This window comes from Erinaceus europaeus, chromosome 16, assembly GCF_950295315.1.
Source record: "Erinaceus europaeus chromosome 16, mEriEur2.1, whole genome shotgun sequence".
NCBI lineage: Eukaryota > Metazoa > Chordata > Mammalia > Eulipotyphla > Erinaceidae > Erinaceus > Erinaceus europaeus.
In genome coordinates this window covers 19037468-19057224 of record NC_080177.1, presented here as the reverse complement: position 1 = coordinate 19057224, position 19757 = coordinate 19037468, and the positions used below count along the sequence as shown (strand labels likewise).

The window sequence follows — 19757 nt, the reverse complement described above, 5'->3', positions numbered from 1 at the left end:
ATTTTAGTTAAATGCTATAGAGTTTCTTTTGTCTGACTAAATTGTTTCAGCATATTCAAGATATATAGTGTATTCTGTCCATTTCATCATATCCAAAAAGTTTAGTTACAAAATTATCTAATATACATTCAGTCTGACCTTTTTGCTATTGACACTTTGAATATAATTTATATTCTAAGATTTTCTTCTACTATTTATTCATTCTGTTTTCTGATGATATATATATATATAAATTAGTTCTCTATTAGTTCATAATTTAAACTATAAGCAAAATTCTCAAGTTTAAGATAAGTAAAATGCATTGAAGTTGACATTGAATAAGAAGGAAAACAGATATTTTATTTCTCTATTAGTATTAAATGGTGTGTGCATAGATTTTTTTAATTAAAATATTGCTTATAGTAACAGGAGATTGAAATCAGACTAGTTAGTGTCCATCAAGATGAGTTGGTAAAGTAAGCACATTATTTTCTCTCTATAGTATGAAGTTCAACTTAGTCTCAGAATAGAATAGAGGAGTCTTCTGTACTGTAATGAAAAGATGTTCAAGTTTACAGTTAAGAAACCAACAACAACAAAAAAACCAAAATATATAACAAATATTATGTTACTGTTTAGGTTTTTAAAATGGCAGAGGGTGTGTATATATAAACAAGCAAAATATCCCTGAAAAAGACAAAAGAAATTTGGGGGTGGGGCAAGCTAAGCTTTTCAGTTGACACTTTTTTTTTTCTTGCTGCCAGTTCATAAAAATTAAGTAGTTTTAGACCCATGGGCCTATCGTTGAGTCTTATATTCAGCATTGTTAGGGACAGAATAAGTCACCTTATGAAAGACTGTCTACAAATAAGTAGTATGCTTGGTTGATTTGGTATTAAAACTATTTTTAGTTGTTTAACTTCTTTTTTTAATTTAAGTGAAAAGCAGCGCTAGAAGGCCATCTACAGAAGAAACCCAGGAAGTAGATTCCAAAGCAGCTTTACTACCGGTTTGTAAATTTTAATTAAACAAATGATATTTTGAGATTTGTATTTCCTAGAGAAAAACTAAAAGAGGATAGTAACTTATTTGACACAATAACCCAGCTTTCAAAAAACATTTTACTTTAGAGAACTGACATCACTGATTGACAATAATTAAATTCTTATAAAAAGAATTTTTTCTGAAGAAAATTTTATGGAGAAGGAAGGCAGGGATCATTTTCTGCTTGAATGGAAACTGCTTACATGAGTTTATTCCCAGCCAATTGAAGTGACATATGACTTTGCAAACTCTCTTAAAAGCAGACTGGCAGGGACCAGGCGGTGGTGCAGCGGGTTACACGCACATAATACAAAGCACAAGGACCAGCTCAAGGATCCCAGTTCCAGCCCCTGGCTTCCCACCTGCAGGGGGGTCGCTTCACAAGCAGTGAAGCAGGTCTGCAGGTGTTTCTCTGTCTCTCTCCCTCTTTGTCTTCCCCTCCTCTCTTAGTTTCTCTCTGTCGTATTTAACAACAACATAGAAAAAAAAAAAAGGCAGTGGATTCATGGTGCAGGCAGTACTCCCAACAATAACCCTGGAGCCAAAAAAAAAAAAAAAAGCAAACTGACATTAAAAACAAACAGCTTTAGAGAATGCAGCAAAATTACTTCAGTATGGCCACATACAGAAATCAGTGCTCATGACCATTATACTGGTTCACTAAGAAAATAATTCACTTACATTCTTCATTAAGAAGAATCAATAGATAAATACATTGTGATTATGTTATTAGAATAACTACCTCAGTGGTTTTAAAGGGCATAGTAGATAGTGGACACATAGTTTCACAGTGTTAAATTCTCTATTCTGAAGGACCCATCTGGAGCCTAAGCTGCCCAGTTTGGCTACAGATAGTTCCACCAAAGCTAGTCTCACAGTGCCAGGTTATAAACTATAGGTATCTGTGTACACACAGTATTGTACTTCTGTTAACACAGATGGTAAAATTGTTGATTACAGATTAAGTGGTTTTTTAAATTTATTTATTGAATAGATAAAGCCAGAAATCGAGAGGGAAGTGGGTAAGAGAGACAAAACTGCAACCCTGCTTCACGACTCACAGAGCTTTCCCCCTTGCTGGCGGGAAGCATGTAACATGTGCACTCAACCAGCTGTACCACCACCCAGCCCCCATAAATGTTTAAGGACATAAAAGAAAGTGCTAAGATTACAAATAAAAAGTGTCTTAAAACAGCCAATTTCTTTTCTTTTTAAGCACAAGTAATACCTCAATAGAGATTTTTATCATTAGACATAGGTGAACATAGAATTACTATATTGCAGGGTGGGGGTATAGCATAATGGCTATGCAAAGAGACTTTCATGCCTGAGGCTCTCAAGTCCCAGGTTCAATCCCCCACACCACCATAAGCCAGAGCTGAGCAGTGCTCTGGTTAAAAAAAAAAAAAAAAAAAAGAATTACTAAATTGGATCAGAATGCAGCATAAAACTGTTAATTAGATGCAGAGCATATTAAAACATATAAAAATAGGCATGAATAGTACATAAAATTAACCTTGAGTAGACTAAATTTAAAGAGATTATAAATGACTTAGAATTTTTCAAATGTGAAGAAATACATGTCTTTCAAATATGAAAATTCAGTAAGCGTTATTTACAAACCAGGGAAGTAAAACAAAAAGTGTCATGTTAAAGTTGTAAGGAACAAGTCGTATGTACATATATTTTTCAAAGGCTATAATGCAATAGGCCTAAATATTATTAGTGATCATCTTTGTTCTTAGTTATATGATGAAATATTTTTCTTTATACCTTGATGTGTTTTCTTTTGACAAGGAAACACATAGTTGTTTTGAACCATAGAAATAAATGTCTGTGTACATATGTGTTTGTGTGTTTGCTGTCCTCACCCCACCCCATGAGAGTACCCCCTCTGCTCTGGCTCTTGGTAGTACACAAGTGTCAAGCCAGGCACCTCTCACATGCAAGTCCTGTGCACTGCTGCATTTCCCCACACACACACTTTATTGGAGGGGCTCGTGTTCTACAGTATTTTAAGAGTTTAAAAATGTTATTAGAATAGCCTTAGAGATGGTACAGTGGGTAAAAGCCTTGGACTCAAAAGCATGAGGTTCTGAGTTTAATCTGCTAGTATATCATGTACCAACCAGAGTGATGCTCTGATTCTCTCCCTCTTTTTTTTTCCTCCTATAATATAAATAAATAATTTTTTTTTTGTCATTTGAAATAGAAAACATTAGTGAAATTAAACTATAAGTTACAGGAATAGAGTGGTATTTGTGAAATTACTGTACTTTGAGCAGTGGTCATATGATACACCTATTAATTATTTTTAGTTCAGTAGATTGAAATAAGGACTTCATAGTCTTTTAACTCTTTATTCTGAATACATTATAGGAGACAAAACAAAGTTAAACAGCTATTCATCTAAAACAATTTTTTAACATTTTTTTGTTTGTTTTTTGACTAAAGGATTGGTTACAAGATAGACCATCAAACCGAGAAATGTAAGTAAGACTTTTCTCAGAGTTGACTTAAAGTAATAGTAATTGAATGCTAATCTTATTTTTTTATTCTTTGCATCATCTCTTAACATTCTTTTTTCTCTGTGTGATTATTTTAGTGGCATCTTTGCAAATATTGATAAAATGGATCAGAGATTCACAACTATGTCATGTAGAATGTTTCCTTATGCAGCTTTTTTTTTTTTGTTTTGCTCTCAACTTGTTCTTGACTAAAATTGTCCAATGACTCAGTTTGACATTTGATTGTCAGCAAACCTTGTACCTGCTTTTGGAACTCATTCTGATAAATTAGAGCAGTAGTACCCAGGATAGACCAGAAAGCCTGCTTACAAGGAAATCCACTAGAAGGTTGATGTGATAACCCAGAACTAATCTGACAGATAACAGCAGAAAGTTTTTAAAAAATAATAGTAGTAATACATAAAATTAAAATAGAGAACAAATTGCATTTAATTACCACCACAAAGAACTTTTATTTTATTAAGCCATCTTGCTTTTCTGACCATGGAAACATGGTAGTTTTCCTCTGATATGAGGTACTTGAGAAAAGAAAGCAATTTGAGGGAATTTACTATGTATCCCAGTGTTTTTCCCATTTCCTACTATTTCAGAAATGGGTGTGAATACAGAGAGAAGAAAATAATCCAGGTACCACATGCAGTAGTTCAGATTCTTTGACTATCCTGTGTAAATATTTTGTCACAGGCAAGAACCTACCATTCCTGAGTGTTTTATCAGCTGCAGACAAAGGGCTAGTGATAGGATCAAACAGTAAGGTTAGGGTGAAAATCAACAGAAATGTGACGGTGGGAAGATGATGGCAAAAAGCCTAGACTCCTACATTGTCATTTCAGGGTGAAACTGGTCAATAGTACTATAATGAATATGCACAAAAAGAGAAGTCATAGAATAGTTTACTAGTAATGAACCTTCAGTTTGGCGCCAAATTTCTAACAAAATTTATGCAGGTTATTAAGATTGTATCTGGGTAGGAATATATACTTATTGATACATGAATTTGGCATTGGCTTAATGGAAACAGCAAGTGTTCAGACAAAAGTGAATCCGGACTGGGGAAATAGCAATATGTGGTAGCCAAAATTAAAGCTGTGGAATAATTTTTTTTTTTTTTTTGGTGATTTCTTTAGACCGTGTGAAGAAGGAACATTAAATGGTAAGTCCACATGGTATATTTAAGGTGGTATAAGGAGAATCATGTAATCTGTTATGTAAATGCTTTATTATGCTGGTAAGAAGCTCTAGACTTCATGTTCCAAAAAGCTGTAGCAGTAAAATAAAATGCTTCCCTCAGCTACCTTATCTTTATTAGAGATATTTAACAAATGCTTGGCTTCACATGTGAGTGATAACCTCTTTACTTACCCCACCCCATTAGCCCTCATCCTTGGTCCTCCTCAACCTTTTCTTACCTTTTTAAGCCTTTTAGTGAAGCGTATATACTTATTTAGCAGATCTTCCCATAATTTCATAACTTCTTACCAATGTTAGGACTTTCTGTACAAAGCAGTGCAGCTGGACCTTTGCCTCAGTGAGTTCTCACGAAGTGAGCATACCCATGTAATTGGTACCCACTTCCTAAAACGGACTGTTACTGGTACCCCAGCTCTTTGTGTCTTCTTCATGCCCTGTCACTGTGTGATAGTTTACCAGAGCACTGTTCAGCTCTGGCTTATGGTGTGGGGGATTGAACCTGGGACTTTGGAGCCTCAGACATGAGAGTCTCTTTGCATAACCACTGTGCTATCTTCTGCCACCCTGTGTTTCTTTTCTAGTTGTGGTATTGTTAGATGATGTTCACATTTAGCAGTCACTCCCAATATCCTCCATTCAGAGACTGCCACCTGACCCCAGTCCCTGAATAGAAGATAGGGAAAAAAGTGAGTTTGTAAGAGAGAAGGGTGTAAGGTGCCAGGTGGTGGCGCACCTGGTTAAGCGCACACATCACAGTGCACAAGGACCCAGGTTCAAGACCCTGGTCCCCCCCTGCAGGGGGAACACTTCATGAGCAGGAAGCAGAGTTGCAGGTGTCTCTGTCTCTTTCCTCTGCCTCCCCCCACACCTCTCAATTTCTCTGTCTCTAATAAAAATAAAATTAAAAAGAGAGAGAGAGAGAGAGAAGAGTGTAGAGCATCATAGGACTTCCCCCTTCCAAGCGTCTCACTGCTCTATTACCAGTAATTCGGCATAGTGGACTGTTTACCCTTCTCTGGGCATCTCTGGGGCTTCACTGCTCCAGGCAGACTTTTTCAGATAGAAAGAGACAGGCTGAGGAAAAGACACTAAAACACCAAAGCTTCACTCGGTATAGTTGGAAGTGAACTTGAACCCTGGTTCCTGCCCCTAACAAATTAAGAGCACTATCCAAGTAAGCTAGCTTACTGGTCCTTAATTACACAGGGAGATGGAGTTACATAGTACATGAAGGGCATCTTTTATTTCTTGGTTTTTCTGTTTTATTAAGAGGACTTAGCTATAGAAAATTTTGGATGATTCCATGAGAATGAACAAAAAAAATGTATGCTATATTAAAATGTATGTATTTGCAATTTTAGGTCTTGCTTCTCCATTTAAGCAAGTTATGGATACAAATTACTATTACTCAGGTCAGTAACATAAAAACAAAATTTACTAAACAAATTTAAAAAATTAACAGTATATTGAACTTTCAGGGAGTTAATTATGTCTTTTTTTTTTTTTTTCACAGCCGTGGAAAGAAATAACTTGATGAGGTTATCCCAGAGCATTCCGTTCACACCTGTGCCTCCAAGAGGTAAATCAAAAAAAGATAAAAAGAAAAATAAACCCTGTGTCAATATGTGGATATTAGTTATATTGATAATATGAAACAGAGGAAAAATCACAGTAACAGATGTTAATTATTACATTTTTAAAATATTTACATATAGAAACTGAAAGAAGGGGGAGATAAGGAGGCAGACAGAGACTCCTGCATCACTGTTTCACTGCTAATGAAGTGTCCTTCCTGCAGGTGGAAACCAGGTGCTTAAACAAGGATCCTTGTGCACTGTAACATATTCGCTCAGCCTGGTGTACATTTGCCTGCCCCCTTACGTATAATTTTTTTTAAGATGTATTTTTCATGTTTTGAGAGAGATCAGAGCACTGCTTGGTTATATGCAGTGCTGGGGATCAAACCCTGGGGTGTCCTAGATACAGAGTATGTGCCCCTCCTTGACTGCATATATATATATTTTAATTGACTTTAATTTGCCTGCAGAATTGCTAGATCTTTAATTATTGGGTTATATTTTTTCTTTTAATGTTCCAATATTGATTTACAGAATTATGAGATAACCAGGGTAGTATTCTACACCATTCCCACCACCAGAGTTCTCTGTCCCCTTTCCGTCCACTGGAATCTGCAGCAGTTCTCCCAAGGTCACAGATATGGGTTGACTATTATTTCTATATCTATCTATACTTACATATGTATTTGCCTATTTTTTCTATAGTGCTGCTTTCTCTTCCCTTTTTTGTTTGTTTGTTTTTGCCCCACAGGATTATCACTGGGGCTTGGTGCCTTTACTATGAATTCATTGCTCCTGGCAGCCATTTTTTTCCATGTTTTGGATAGGACAGAGAGAGATAGGGAAAAAGAAAGATAAAACACCGGCAAACCTGCTTCACTGCCTGCAAAGTGACACCCCTACAGGTGGGGAGCTGTGGCTCAAACCAGGATTCATGCGCTTCTTACTATGTGCGCTTATGCTGGTGTACCACTACCCAGCCCCTCTCCTCTTCCTTCCTATGTTAACACGCTCACACCTATTACTACTTCTGAGTGTCCTTCTGTTTTTTCTCTTCTCTCTCTGGATTCTGATGGAATTGGAGTTCAGCTTCCTTTGGTTCTGTTCCAGTAACATTTATCCCCCCTATGAGAGTATGGACCAAAATTCTTTATGGGGTGCAGAAGATGGGAGTTCTGGCTTCTGTAATTGCTTCTCCACTGGACATAGGCATTGGCAAGTTGATCTGTATCCCCCACCTGTTTCTGTCTTTCCCTCATTGGGTAGGACTCTGGAGAGTTGAGGCTCCTGGACTAGATAGATAGATAGATTGATTGATTTTTTTTTTTCTTTTTTAACCAGAGCACTACTTAGCTTTGGCTTATAGTGGTGCTGGGGATTAAACTTGGATGTTGAAGCCTCAGGCCCAAGGATCTCTGCATAACCATTATTATGTTACCTTCCGCATTCCACATCTTTTTTCTTTTCTATAATACAGATAATGAATCTAGGGCTTCACACATACACAATATTGCAGACAGCCTCATGGACCCATTTTTGTCCTTTTCTTGATGGTGGTAGTATTTTGTTTGTTTGTTTTTTGTGAAAGTTATGGAGAAATACCAAAGCACTGTGTGACCATCCATGGAGGCCCCTTGGTGCTCTCATGTGGTGCCAGAGATTGAAACCAGGGCCCAAGAGCTGGTCTGGTCTGCTCTAAACCAACTGAGCTGCCTCCTCCTAGGCTGGGCCCCTCTTCTAATTCTCCTCTATTAATCTGAACATAGGATACCTATCAGTTGTTTTTTTTTTTCCTAATTCTTTAAAATTCTTTTTCCCTTTTTGTTGCCCTCGTTATTTATCGTCATTGTTGTTATTTTTGCTGTTGTTGTTGCATAGGACAGAGAGAAATGGAGAGAGGAGGAGAAGACAGAGAAGGGGAGAGAGAGATACCTGCAGACCTGCTTCACCACCTGTGAATCGACCCTCCTGCAAGTGGGGAACCAGGGTCTTAAACCAGGATCCTAATGCCGGTCCTTCTGCTTCGCGCCATGTGCGTTTAAGCCGCTGCACCACTGCCCGGCTCCCTATCAGTTTTTATTCTATTCAATACTTTATCACCTTTAAAGAGTCATAATTCCAGGATCAGGTAGTGGTGCACCTGGTTTAGTGCACACATAGTGTGCAAGGACCTGCTTCAATCCCCTACTCCTCACCTGCAGGGGGAAAAGTTTCAGGAGCAGTGAAGTAGGGCTGCAGGTGTCTCTCTGTCTATCTCCCTCTCCCCTCTCAATTTCTCTCTGTCTATATCCAATAATAATAAGTAAATATAAAATAATATTAAATTTTTTTAAACTTTTAAGTCATAATACACCTTAATATGTATGTCTGTTCATATTGCAGGTGAGCCTGTCACAGTGTATCGATTGGAAGAGAGTTCACCCAGCATACTGAATAACAGTATGTCTTCTTGGTCACAGCTAGGCCTCTGTGCCAAAATAGAGTTTTTAAGTAAAGAGGAGATGGGAGGAGGCCTGCGAAGAGCTGTCAAAGTACAGTGTACCTGGTCTGAACACGACATCCTCAAATCAGGGCATCTGTACATTATTAAATCTTTTCTCCCTGAGGTGGTTAACACATGGTCAAGTATTTATAAAGAAGATACAGTGCTGCATCTCTGTCTCAGAGTAAGTACAGTGAACACTTATAGTGCTTCATGTTTTTGCTTCTGAAATGTGACACACCAAATAGAATCTTGGCCTTCATACTCAGACTTTGTCTTCTATAGGAAATTCAACAACAGAGAGCAGCACAAAAGCTTACGTTTGCCTTCAACCAAATGAAACCCAAATCTATACCATATTCTCCAAGGTAAATTTTTTTTTCTGGGATATTTTAGTGTTATATGGATAATATTCTTTTGAATTTCATGATGATGCTGAGTATTTACCCATCGTAAACATAAATTAGACTTCTAAATTTGATATTTGTAACTGTAACTGTTTTTCACAAGGTTCCTTGAGGTTTTCCTGCTGTATTGCCATTCAGCAGGACAGTGGTTTGCAGTGGAAGAATGTATGTCTGGAGAATTTAGAAAATACAACAATAATAATGGTGATGAAATTATTCCGACTAATACACTGGAGGAGATCATGCTAGCCTTTAGCCACTGGACTTACGAATATACAAGAGGAGAGCTACTGGTACTGGATTTACAAGGTAAATGTATTCACATGTTGCAAACGTACAATTACTGTATGTTCTTTTTGATGTGATAAAGTTGTTATATAGCACATCATTATTTTATAGATGGGTAAAATCTTAGTTCAGCAGAACGTAGCAACATGACCATTAGGACCCCGAATAGTGGGCTCTGGCCATAGAGTTGTTGAGTAGGACAGACATTTTGATAGCAGAAACTTGAGAGACAGATCCCCCATTGTGCACTTAGTCTTTATTAAAATAAGTATCTTTGTTAACTATAGCTATGGACAAAGATAGCTAGACGTTTAGTATATTCAAAATGACCAGCTGAGGAGGTAGCACAGTAGATGGAGCTTTGTTCTCACATCCACGAGGTCCTGAGTTCAATCCCCAGGATCAGATGTACCAGAGTGATGCTCTTGATTCTTTTTCTCATTAATAGGTAAACATTTTTAGAAAAGAAAAATAAGTGAATGAAGCAACCATTTTATTTGTCTACAGATCTTTGGTACAGGTGTTGGTATAGGGTATAGTGGGAGTAATTCGTCTCTGTTGCTCTTAGTTCAGATACATTGTCGTGTAAGTATCCTCAAGCATGCAATGTAAGCGATTGTGTTCGAACTGCTCTAATCTCAATAATGGCAGTCATTTTCAATAAGAAAAGTTTGCCTCTCCAGTATTGAGTATTCTGAATCCTTGCACTTTCATAAGTAGAAAGTAACCTCATGTTTAATTCTGATTTCTCTACTTTAGCCTCTTTTTTTCCCCTCTCTAGTGAACTAAATATTTAATTTTACTTAAATGCCAGTTGGTCTTTAAGTCTTTTAAAATAGTAATTTAAACAAATGTATTTAAGTGACTATATGAAAGAAACTGCCACACCATTAGCAACTCTGAGAAGAGCTAGGTCTGAAGGAAGTTGTTCATAATTTTATACTTTATGTATCTGGATCTGCTGCAAGAAATGAGACCCTTTTTTTTTTAATTTTTTATTTATAAAAAGGAAACATTGACAAAATCATAGGATAAGAGGGGTACAACTTCACACAGTTCCCACCACCAGACCTCCGTATCCCATCCCCTCCCCTGATAGCTTTCCTATTCTTTTTTTTTTTTTTAATATTTATTTATTTATTTTCCCTTTGTTTTTGCCCTTGTTGTTTTATTGTTGTAGTCATTATTGTTGTTGTTATTGATGCCTTCGTTGTTGGATAGGACAGAGAGAAATGGAGAGAGGAGGGGGAGACAGGGAAAGAGAAAGATAGACACCTGCAGACCTGCTTCACCGCTTGTGAAGCGACTCCCCTGCAGGTGGGGAGCAGGGGGCTTGAACCGAGACCCTTATGCCGGTCCTTGTGCTTTGCACCACCTGCGCTTAACCGCTGTGCTACCGCCCGACTCCCAGCTTTCCTATTCTTTACCCCTCTGGGAGTATGGACCCAGGGTCATTGTGGGATGCAGAAGGTGGAAGGTCTGGCTTTTGTAATTGCTTCCCTGCTGAACATGGGCATTGACAGGTCGATCCATACTCCAAGCCTGGAAATGAGACTTATTTTAGCCCACAACATTCTTAAAGACTTATTAGGTGGGCTGGGGAAGGTAGCATATGGTTAGACAAAAATATTCTCATTCCTGAGGCTCTGAGCTCCCAGGTTCAATCCTCCATACCAACATAAGCCAGAGTTAAGGAGTGCTGTGGTAAGAAAAAAAAAAAAAATTATAGTGATGCACCTGGTTAAGTGTGCATGTTATAGTGCACAAGGAGCTGGGTTCAAGCCCTTGGTCCCACCTGTGGGGGGAAACTTAACAAGTGTTGAAGCAGACCTCCACGTGTCTCTCGTTTTCTCTCTGCCTTTACCCAATACGTACATTAAAATGGACTTCGTGGTCCAGGAGGTGACACAGTAGATAAAGCATGCAGTCCTGAGTTCAGTCCCCGGCGGTACATGTACCAGAGTGATGTCTGGTTCTCTCTGGTTCTCCCTGTTTCTCTCTCTCTCTCTCTCCCTCTCTCTCTCCCTCTCTCTCTCCCTCTCCCTCTCTCCCTCTCTCTCTCTCCCTCTCTCTCTCTCTCTCCCTCCCTCTCTATCTCTGGCTTATGGTGGTGAGGGGAATTGAACCTAGGACTTTGGGGCCTTAGGTATGAGAGTCTGTTTACATAACCATTATGCTATCTACCTCTACCCCTTTATCCGTCTCTCCTATCTTTCTCATTAATAAATAAGTAAAAAAAGGGGGAGGGGCTATGGCGCACGGGTTAAGTGCAAAGCACAAGGACTGGCACAAGGATCCTGGTTCAAGCCCCCAGCTCCCCACCTGCATACGGGTCACTTCACAAGCGGTGAAGCAGGTGTCTGTCTTCCCCTCCTCTCTGTTTCTCTGTCCTATCCAAAAATTAGCCGTGGGAACAGTGGATTTGTAGTGCAGGCACTGGTAGCCCCAGTGATAATCCTAGAGGCAGTACGTTAATTAATTAGCAGATTAATTAAAAGACTTACATGTGCCTAGGTACATGTACCTTTATGTACCTAACTTCTTTATAATTAAGGTGAACATTTGCTTAAAGAGATTTGTGCTTGAAGGCCAAGTGGTGGTGCACCAGGTTAAGCACACACATTACAGCACGTTCACGCCCCTGGTCGTCCGTGTGTCCCGCCCCCCTCCCTCAGGGGAAAGTTTCACAAGTGGTGAGGCAGGGCTGTAGGTATCTCTCTGTCTCTCTCCCTTTCTATCTCTGTTGCCCCTCTCAACTTCTCTCTGTGTTTGTCCAATAATAAATAAATAAAATATTTTTAAAAAGAGAGAGAGACTAGGGGCCGGGTAATGGCGCACCTGATTGAGCGCACATGTTAACAGTGCTCAAGGACCTGGGTTCAAGCCCTCAGTCCCCACCTGCAGAGGAAAAGCTTTGCAAGTAGTGAAGCAGTGCTACAAGTATCTCTCTTTCTCTCTCCCTCTCCCCACCCTCTCAATTTCTGACTGTCTCTATCCAAAAAATAAAGATAATTTTAAAAATTAAAAAAAAAAAAAGATTTGTGTTTGCAATCTTGCCTCTTGCACCTGAAACTGTTATCAATAGAAGTTCATATGCCTATCCACCAACTCAGACACCTCTAATTATTTAATGTTGAAGGATCTGTATTTGTTACAGGTGGGCACTTGCTGAGGTTGTTAATCAGCCTTTTAAATATCAGTATTAAGAAATACAAAGCTGGGGCTAAGCTGTAGCACAGCAAGTTAAGCACACATGGCACAAAGCACACGGACGGCGCAAGAATCCCAGTTCCCCCGGTTCCCCACCTACGGGGGGGGGGGGGGGGCACCTCACAAGTGGTGAAGCAGGTCTGTCTGTCTTTCTCTCCCCTTCTCTTTCTTCCCTTTCTCAAGTTCTCTCTGTCCTATCCAACAACAATGAGTAATAACAACAACAGTGAGAAACAAAAGGGAAAAAATGGCCTCCGGGAGCAGTGGATTCCTAGTTCAGGCAGCAAGCCCCTGGAGGCAATAAAATTAAGTTGGGAATTTAAAAGAAAAAAAGAAATAGAAAGTTGCAATCTTTTTATTAACATTCCGGTTGATGGTGCTATGCAATTATATTACATAACTTGTATTGTCTGTTTCATGTATATCTAAAGGTGTGGGTGAAAATTTGACTGACCCATCTGTGATAAAAGCAGAAGAAAAGAGGTAATAGTTTTAATTATTTCATTAAGATATTCTTATTTTTTTAATTCTATATTTCTAGTTGCATAAAGTGATCTTTTTAACTGCCACTTTTACAGATCCTCTGATATGGTTTTTGGCCCAGCAAATCTGGGAGAAGATGCAATAAAAAACTTTAGAGCAAAACATCACTGTAATTCTTGTTGTAGAAAACTTAAACTTCCAGGTAAACATTTTCTTCTTTAATTTGAATAGTGATAACTTTTGCTTTTTGAGGACCTTGGTTTACATGCCTATAGATACTTTAGAAGTATAATTTTTAACATCCTCAAGTGGTTACCACACCACCAAAGTCCCTATAAAAAGCCTGTATTCATTCTTAATATTAGTAGTATTATGTACCTACTGGATGCCAGGAATTACACTTAGATGTTAATAACACAGTAATGGCGCGAAGCGTAAGAACTTGTAAGGATCCCGGTTTGAGCCCCCGGCTCCCCACCTGCAGGGGAGTCGCTTCACAGGCAGTGAAGCAGGTCTGCAGGTGTCTTTCCCGCTCTCTGTCTTCCCCTCCCCTCTCCATTTCTCTCTGTCCTATCCAACAACGACAACATCAGTAACAACAACAATAATAACTACAACAACAATTTTTTTAAAAAGGGCAACAAAAGGGAAAATAAATAAATTTTTTAAAAAAATAGTGCAGTAGTGATTCCTGATCTTAGTGGAGTTTAGTCAAACTTGTATTTATTTTTTTTTGTTAAATCCTGCAAGGGGAAAGCTTTGTGAATGGTGAAGTGGTATTGCAGGTGTCTCTCTCTCTCCTCCCCCTCCCTCACACTCTCCCCCTCTGTCTGTCCCTGACTGTCTCTATCCAATAAGTAAATAAAGATTTTTTTAAAATACCTAAAAAATTATAGATGCCTAGTCTCATCCTTGATCTATATAATTTAGAGTTTCTGTCAGTATGACTAGTAATGTAGTTCGGAAAGAGTTTAAGATTGGTAGCCAAACGAAATGTTGCCAGAGAATATCTGTGTCACAGAAGTGGTCATTTCAGTCAGATGTTTCTTGTTATCGTTTGTTTGTTTGTTGTTAGTGTATCTTGCAACTTTGCTAAATTCTATTCTAGGAGTTTGTCACTTCCACCTCCTTTTGAATGTTCTGTGTTGTTATTGGAGAGAAATTCAGTTTTGGTACTTGTCCTCCAACCTCTATACCTTTTATTTCCTTTTCTTGACTTTTTGCACTGGCAAGAATGTCCACTACAGTGTTGATAGTAGATGTCCTTGATGTGTTTTCTAACCCCGAAGGAGAATACATTCACCATTCAGATATTAGCCACATGGATTCTGTAGGTATACTTTACTTCTAGAAATTTTCTTCTGTTCATGATGGCTGGGGAGATAGTTCAGCTGTTAGACTATCAAACTTTCCTGCCTAAAGCTCCCAGTTTGGTCCTTTAAATAATGTTTAACATGGGCCTGGAGGTGATACAGTGGATAAAGCATTGGATTCTGAAGCACAAGGTCCCAAATTTGATCCCCAGCACCTCATATGCCGGAATGATGCTCCCTCACTTTCCTACATTAAAAAAAAAAGTTCCTTTTCTTTTTTTACTGTTTAACATGACTGGATGTAGGATTTATTATTGAATTGAGCTTCTTGTCATTTTGTTTTACATGTATGCTCACACAGAATGGGAAGGTGGCGATGCAGAGCTTGGGGTGTGGAACACTGATCTTACAGTCTTGTGACTTACTAGTCACACATAAGAAATGAAAAAAAAGAACTATTAACAGTATTACACAGATATGATAAATGTGTTCCACTGGTTTGGCTTTCCTTTTTAATGCAATGTAGTTACAAATTAGTTTATATTATCTAAGGGTTTGCTACATAATCTTGAATTTTAAATTTGTCAAAAATTATTTATGTAACAGTGTATTTGGGTTGTTGTGGAGTATTGCCAGCTGAGGGGCCTGTTAGGCATATCAGTGAGTAAAGTATATACACTGTCATCTTTCTGTACTCAGTTGCTCATATTTATACCTGGATACTTGAAAGCATCGTTCTACGCGCATGTCCATTCCAGAGCTTACCTTCTGTCTCCCATCCTACAGGCAGAGCTCTGCTTCTCCATGTCACTCGCTCTTGATTGCTTGGACCCAAGACCTAACGTCTCCAATTATTTTTTCTCTCTCTCTTTTTTTAATTATCTTTGTTTATTGGCTACAGACAGCAAGAAACCAAGAGGGAAGGGGTGATAGGGAGAAAAACAACTGCAACACTGCTTCACCACATGCAAAGCTTCCCTGCAGGTAGAGACTAGGGGCTCAAACCCAGGTCCTTGTGCATTGTAATGTGTGCTCAGCCAGGTGCAGCACCACCCGGCCCCTACATTTCTTTCTTCTCTTGAATGTCATACCCAGTCTGTTATATCTACTCGGATTCTGAAATTTCCCTGGAATTCATCTATTTTTCCTCATCTTCGTTGTCACCACCTTGTTTCCTGGATTCTTGGCTGTCGCCCCTTTACTGACAAGACTTTACATGACATTCAGAGCATTCATTTAAAACAAATTAGGTAGTTTCTTCCTAATAACTTCTCACTGCCATGTAGTGAATTTTCATTGCAGTATGTACTTATCTTAGCTTTTATCCTGTGAAACAGTAGCCAGCATTCTTTTCTGTAAAAGGCAATCAAGGAAATATTATTTTCTCTGAGTCATATGCTGTGTATACTACCTTGGTAGTACAGAAGTAGCCATACAAAGGCTAGTAAAGCATTAAAAAGTGTTTTGTAATACAGGCCAGATTAGCTTACAGGAGTTTGACAGCTCTTGACCATTACCCACTTGTCCACCTTCATCTACTAGTCTTCCCCTTGTTCATCATTGTAAGCCACACTGCCTCTTTATTTTTTTTAAGAGAGAGAAAGCTTTCTCCCTGCAGATGGGGACCAGGGGCTTGAACCTTGGTCCTTGCACACTTTAATGTGAGTGCTTAGACACTGCACCATCGCGTGGCCCCGCCACACTGCCTCCTAAAACATACAAGTCCATGGTTTGGGAGGTGGTGCACTGGACTCTGATGAAACACGAGGTCCTGAGCCTGACTTTCAGCATCACATGTGCCAGAGTGATGCTCTGGTTCACTTACACCCTCATGTTTTCTCTCTCTTGTAAATAAAACTTTCCCACCCCCCCTCTCCACCCCCCACGAGAGCACTCTTCAGCTCTGGCTTATGGTGTGGGGGATTAAACCTGTGACTTTGGAGCCTTAGACTTGAGCGTCTGTTTGCATAACCATTTTGCTATCTACCCTCTGCCCAATAAATATTTCCTAAAAACCATGCAAATCTATTTCCTTCTTGGAGTCTTTGCAGTAAGCCTTCCTCTAGGTAACATGCCTTCCTAGAGCTTGTATAGGCCACTTCTCTGTAATCTGGTCTCTGCTCACGTGACATGTCATCTCCTATAACTTTTCTCCCTCCCCTGTCTAGCAGGATCACATACACCATCTCTAATCTGGCCTTCAACAATTTTTTCTTCTAAGCATTGTTTCCTAAAATTCTGTTCTCTCTCTGTTTTTCATTGATTGCCTTTAAGAATATCAGCTTACTTAATGAATTAACCATTTCATTGTGTATATTTTGTGAATGTTGAGTTTATAAGTCTACTTAAAAAGTAGACCTGCGGGCCCAGGCGGTGGTGCACCTGGTTAAGTGCACACATTACAGTGCATAAAGACCCAGGTTCAAGCCCCTGGCCCCCACCTGTAGAAGGAAAGCTTCACAAGTGGTGAAACAGTGCTGCAGGTGTCTGTCTCTTTCCCACTCTATCTTCCTCTCTCTCAGCTTCTCTCTTTCTCTATCCAATAGTAAATAAATACAAATAAAAAGTAGACGTAGCACATTTGAGAAGAAATGTCCTTGGTGATTCATGTCTAGAAAGAAATACTGACTTTTCTTCCCTTTCGCCCCTCCCCCCCCATGTTGCATGTAGATCTGAAGAGGAATGACTACACACCTGATAAGATTATATTTCCTCAGGACGAGCCTTCAGATTTGACTCTTCAGCCTGGAAATTCCACCAAAGAATCAGAATCAGCTAATTCCATTCGTCTGATGTTATAACATTGCTGACTCATTGGTTTTGCCTATGCCTCACCAAAATGTTAGTGTCACTTTTCCTTCAGGAGAAATCATTTGGTCAGACAGAGATGTGTTTGCATGCTGAATGCTGACTCAGGCACAGTTTGAAAGGTCAATACTCTTCTGACCTGATTAAACCAGTCAGTCAGAAACTCCCTATAGGATACAGCTGGGAGCTGTTACATTTTAAAGGTAAAGGAAAATAAATTAGTATTTATACCTTTTTAAAGGGCTCTTTTTGCAGAGGATTTCATTTGACTTTGTTCTGACAGGGTAGTAGGTACCCTCTCTCATGTGGTGCAATACCATTAACCAAAGTTAGGTGTCTGTGCAGGTTTTACTGGCCGCTGGTTACTGCCATCAGCTAGTGAAATGAAGAAATCACCCAGCCTGTTGGTTAAATGGCAGTCAGAGATCTTCCTCAGAGTGTTTAAGTGTGTTCAAAGAATTACGTCACTAGTTTTCAGCTAGGCCTTGGCAAAGAAGATGATTTGTAATTTTAAATTGACAGAAATATAAGAAGCCCAAGCTGAAAACCATTTTCTAGGAGAGACTTTATGAATCAGGGTTAGGCTCATATTTAAAGATAGAACTAGTTTCTTTGTTAAATAGAGCCCAAATTGTGCAAAAGGATTAATGCTTTATTTTAACATTTGTTTTATCAAGTCCCTGTTGAGAAGAAAGCCATGATGAACTAAATGACCTGACCTAGATCTATCAGAGAGAACAGATCTATGAAGGGGAGACTCAGCTCACTATTTAAGAGAGATTATGAAAGGTTAAAGTACTTTTCCCAGGTGGCAACCTGGAAGTTCTGTACTTCTCCAAAGATTTTATTGACTGGTATATCAAATCAGAATGTAAAATGAACTCTTGCATATATATGTAAAGTTTATAGGAACACCTGAACATGAATTTTTATGGTACTTATTTAAGAAATTGAGTTGGCTTATCATTACATAATGTCGGGAGATTGCAATGCAACTTTATGCCAATAAAATGTAATTAAGCTGCCCCAGATATTGTTGAGTATTCAACAATAAGAAAAGCTTTTCATCTGTCTAAAGTTTCATACTTTGATTTTTTTTTTTTTCTAGGTACTAATTTCAGTTTTTATCTGGGAGGGAGCAGTGTAAATCTCATTTTTATTCAGTAGTGTATCTCATAGATACAGACAAGGCAAGAAGAGATAAGCTGTTTAAATAGTGTCTGATATTGATGGGGGAGGAGAAAGAAGATATTATACTATATACATTTTGTATATCATTAAATCTTTAAAAGAAATTAAATAAATTTATTCTTGTTTACAGATGCTTAGTGCATTTCATTATTCAAAAAATATATCTGATATCAGAGTGTCAGTTTATTTTCGGGGTTTTTTTAATTTATTTTTTTTAATGAACCATTTGCAGACCAGATCTATGTGCTTTTTATTCTCCTGTCCTATATAGTATCTAAACTGATCTTCCTTTCCTGTTGTGTCTTCTTTCTTAATGTATAACATTTAATGCTTACTATGTGTGAGGCATTTCTGTACTTTTTTTGGTTCACTCATCTTACAGAGAGTGCTTTAGCAGATAGGAAAATCAAGGCATTATGCTTAAGTAACTGTCAAGTTATAAAGTGTTTCATTTATATTGAAGCCCAGAGCTTTGTTTTTGCCATTTGTTTTCTTGTTTGTTTGTTTTTGTTTTGTTTTGTTTTAGATTTTATTTATTAATTAGAAAGATAGGAGAGAAGGAACCAGACATCACTCTGGTACATGTACTGCTGGGGATTGAATTCAGGACCTCATGCTTGAGAGTCTAATGCTTTGTCCACTGTGCCAGCTCCTGGACCACAGGAGCTCTAGGCTTTGTACCTTTGAAGTTCCACTGCTGCAAGTGGAGACACCACAGCACTGTGTCACTGTTCATGAAGCGTCCCGTTTGCAGGAGAGTTACCATGCCAGTAATACATGGCATGCCCATGTGGTGCCCAGGACTTAGACCCGGTCTGCACGCATGGAGATGTGTGCACTGCTCAGCTCTGGCTATAGTGGCGCTGGGTACTGAGCTTGGGACTTGAGCTTCAGGCATGAGAGCCTTTGTGCATAACCATTATGCTATCTCCTCAGCCCCTAAAATACTTTGACTAGTAAGTAGCAGCACGAGGTAGGATTCAACCCAAGCAGCCTGGCTCTCATCTATACTCAGAAGCCCCATAGTATATTAACTTTCAAGTGTGATCCTTGATCATTTCTGTACTAAATGTTTTATTCAAAGATGTAACAGTTTAGCTGAAAATCATACTTTTTTTAATTTTAAGAGGGAAATATTAACAAAACTATATCGGATAGGAGGGGTACAATTCATACAATCCCCAGAACTTTGTATCCTATCCCTTCTTTTCATCCCTCTGGGAGTATGGACCCAGGGCCATTGTGGGATGCAGAAG

At 38.8% G+C, this 19757-nt stretch overlaps 1 protein-coding gene across 1 annotated transcript in view; it reads left to right on the top strand.

Moving 5' to 3' along the window:
* Nucleotides 1–18630, top strand: part of TRPM7 (transient receptor potential cation channel subfamily M member 7) — a 118487-nt gene extending 99857 nt beyond the window's left edge. The window contains exons 29-39 of the mRNA XM_060174658.1: nucleotides 918–988; nucleotides 3478–3512; nucleotides 4679–4704; nucleotides 6104–6154; nucleotides 6256–6321; nucleotides 8702–8985; nucleotides 9087–9169; nucleotides 9312–9517; nucleotides 13138–13189; nucleotides 13285–13391; nucleotides 17173–18630. Coding sequence (XP_060030641.1) covers nucleotides 918–988; nucleotides 3478–3512; nucleotides 4679–4704; nucleotides 6104–6154; nucleotides 6256–6321; nucleotides 8702–8985; nucleotides 9087–9169; nucleotides 9312–9517; nucleotides 13138–13189; nucleotides 13285–13391; nucleotides 17173–17303 — 1112 coding nt within the window. The 3' untranslated portion in view covers nucleotides 17304–18630. The remainder of the gene's footprint in view (nucleotides 1–917; nucleotides 989–3477; nucleotides 3513–4678; nucleotides 4705–6103; nucleotides 6155–6255; nucleotides 6322–8701; nucleotides 8986–9086; nucleotides 9170–9311; nucleotides 9518–13137; nucleotides 13190–13284; nucleotides 13392–17172) is intronic.
* The last annotated feature ends 1127 nt before the right edge of the window (nucleotides 18631–19757 follow it).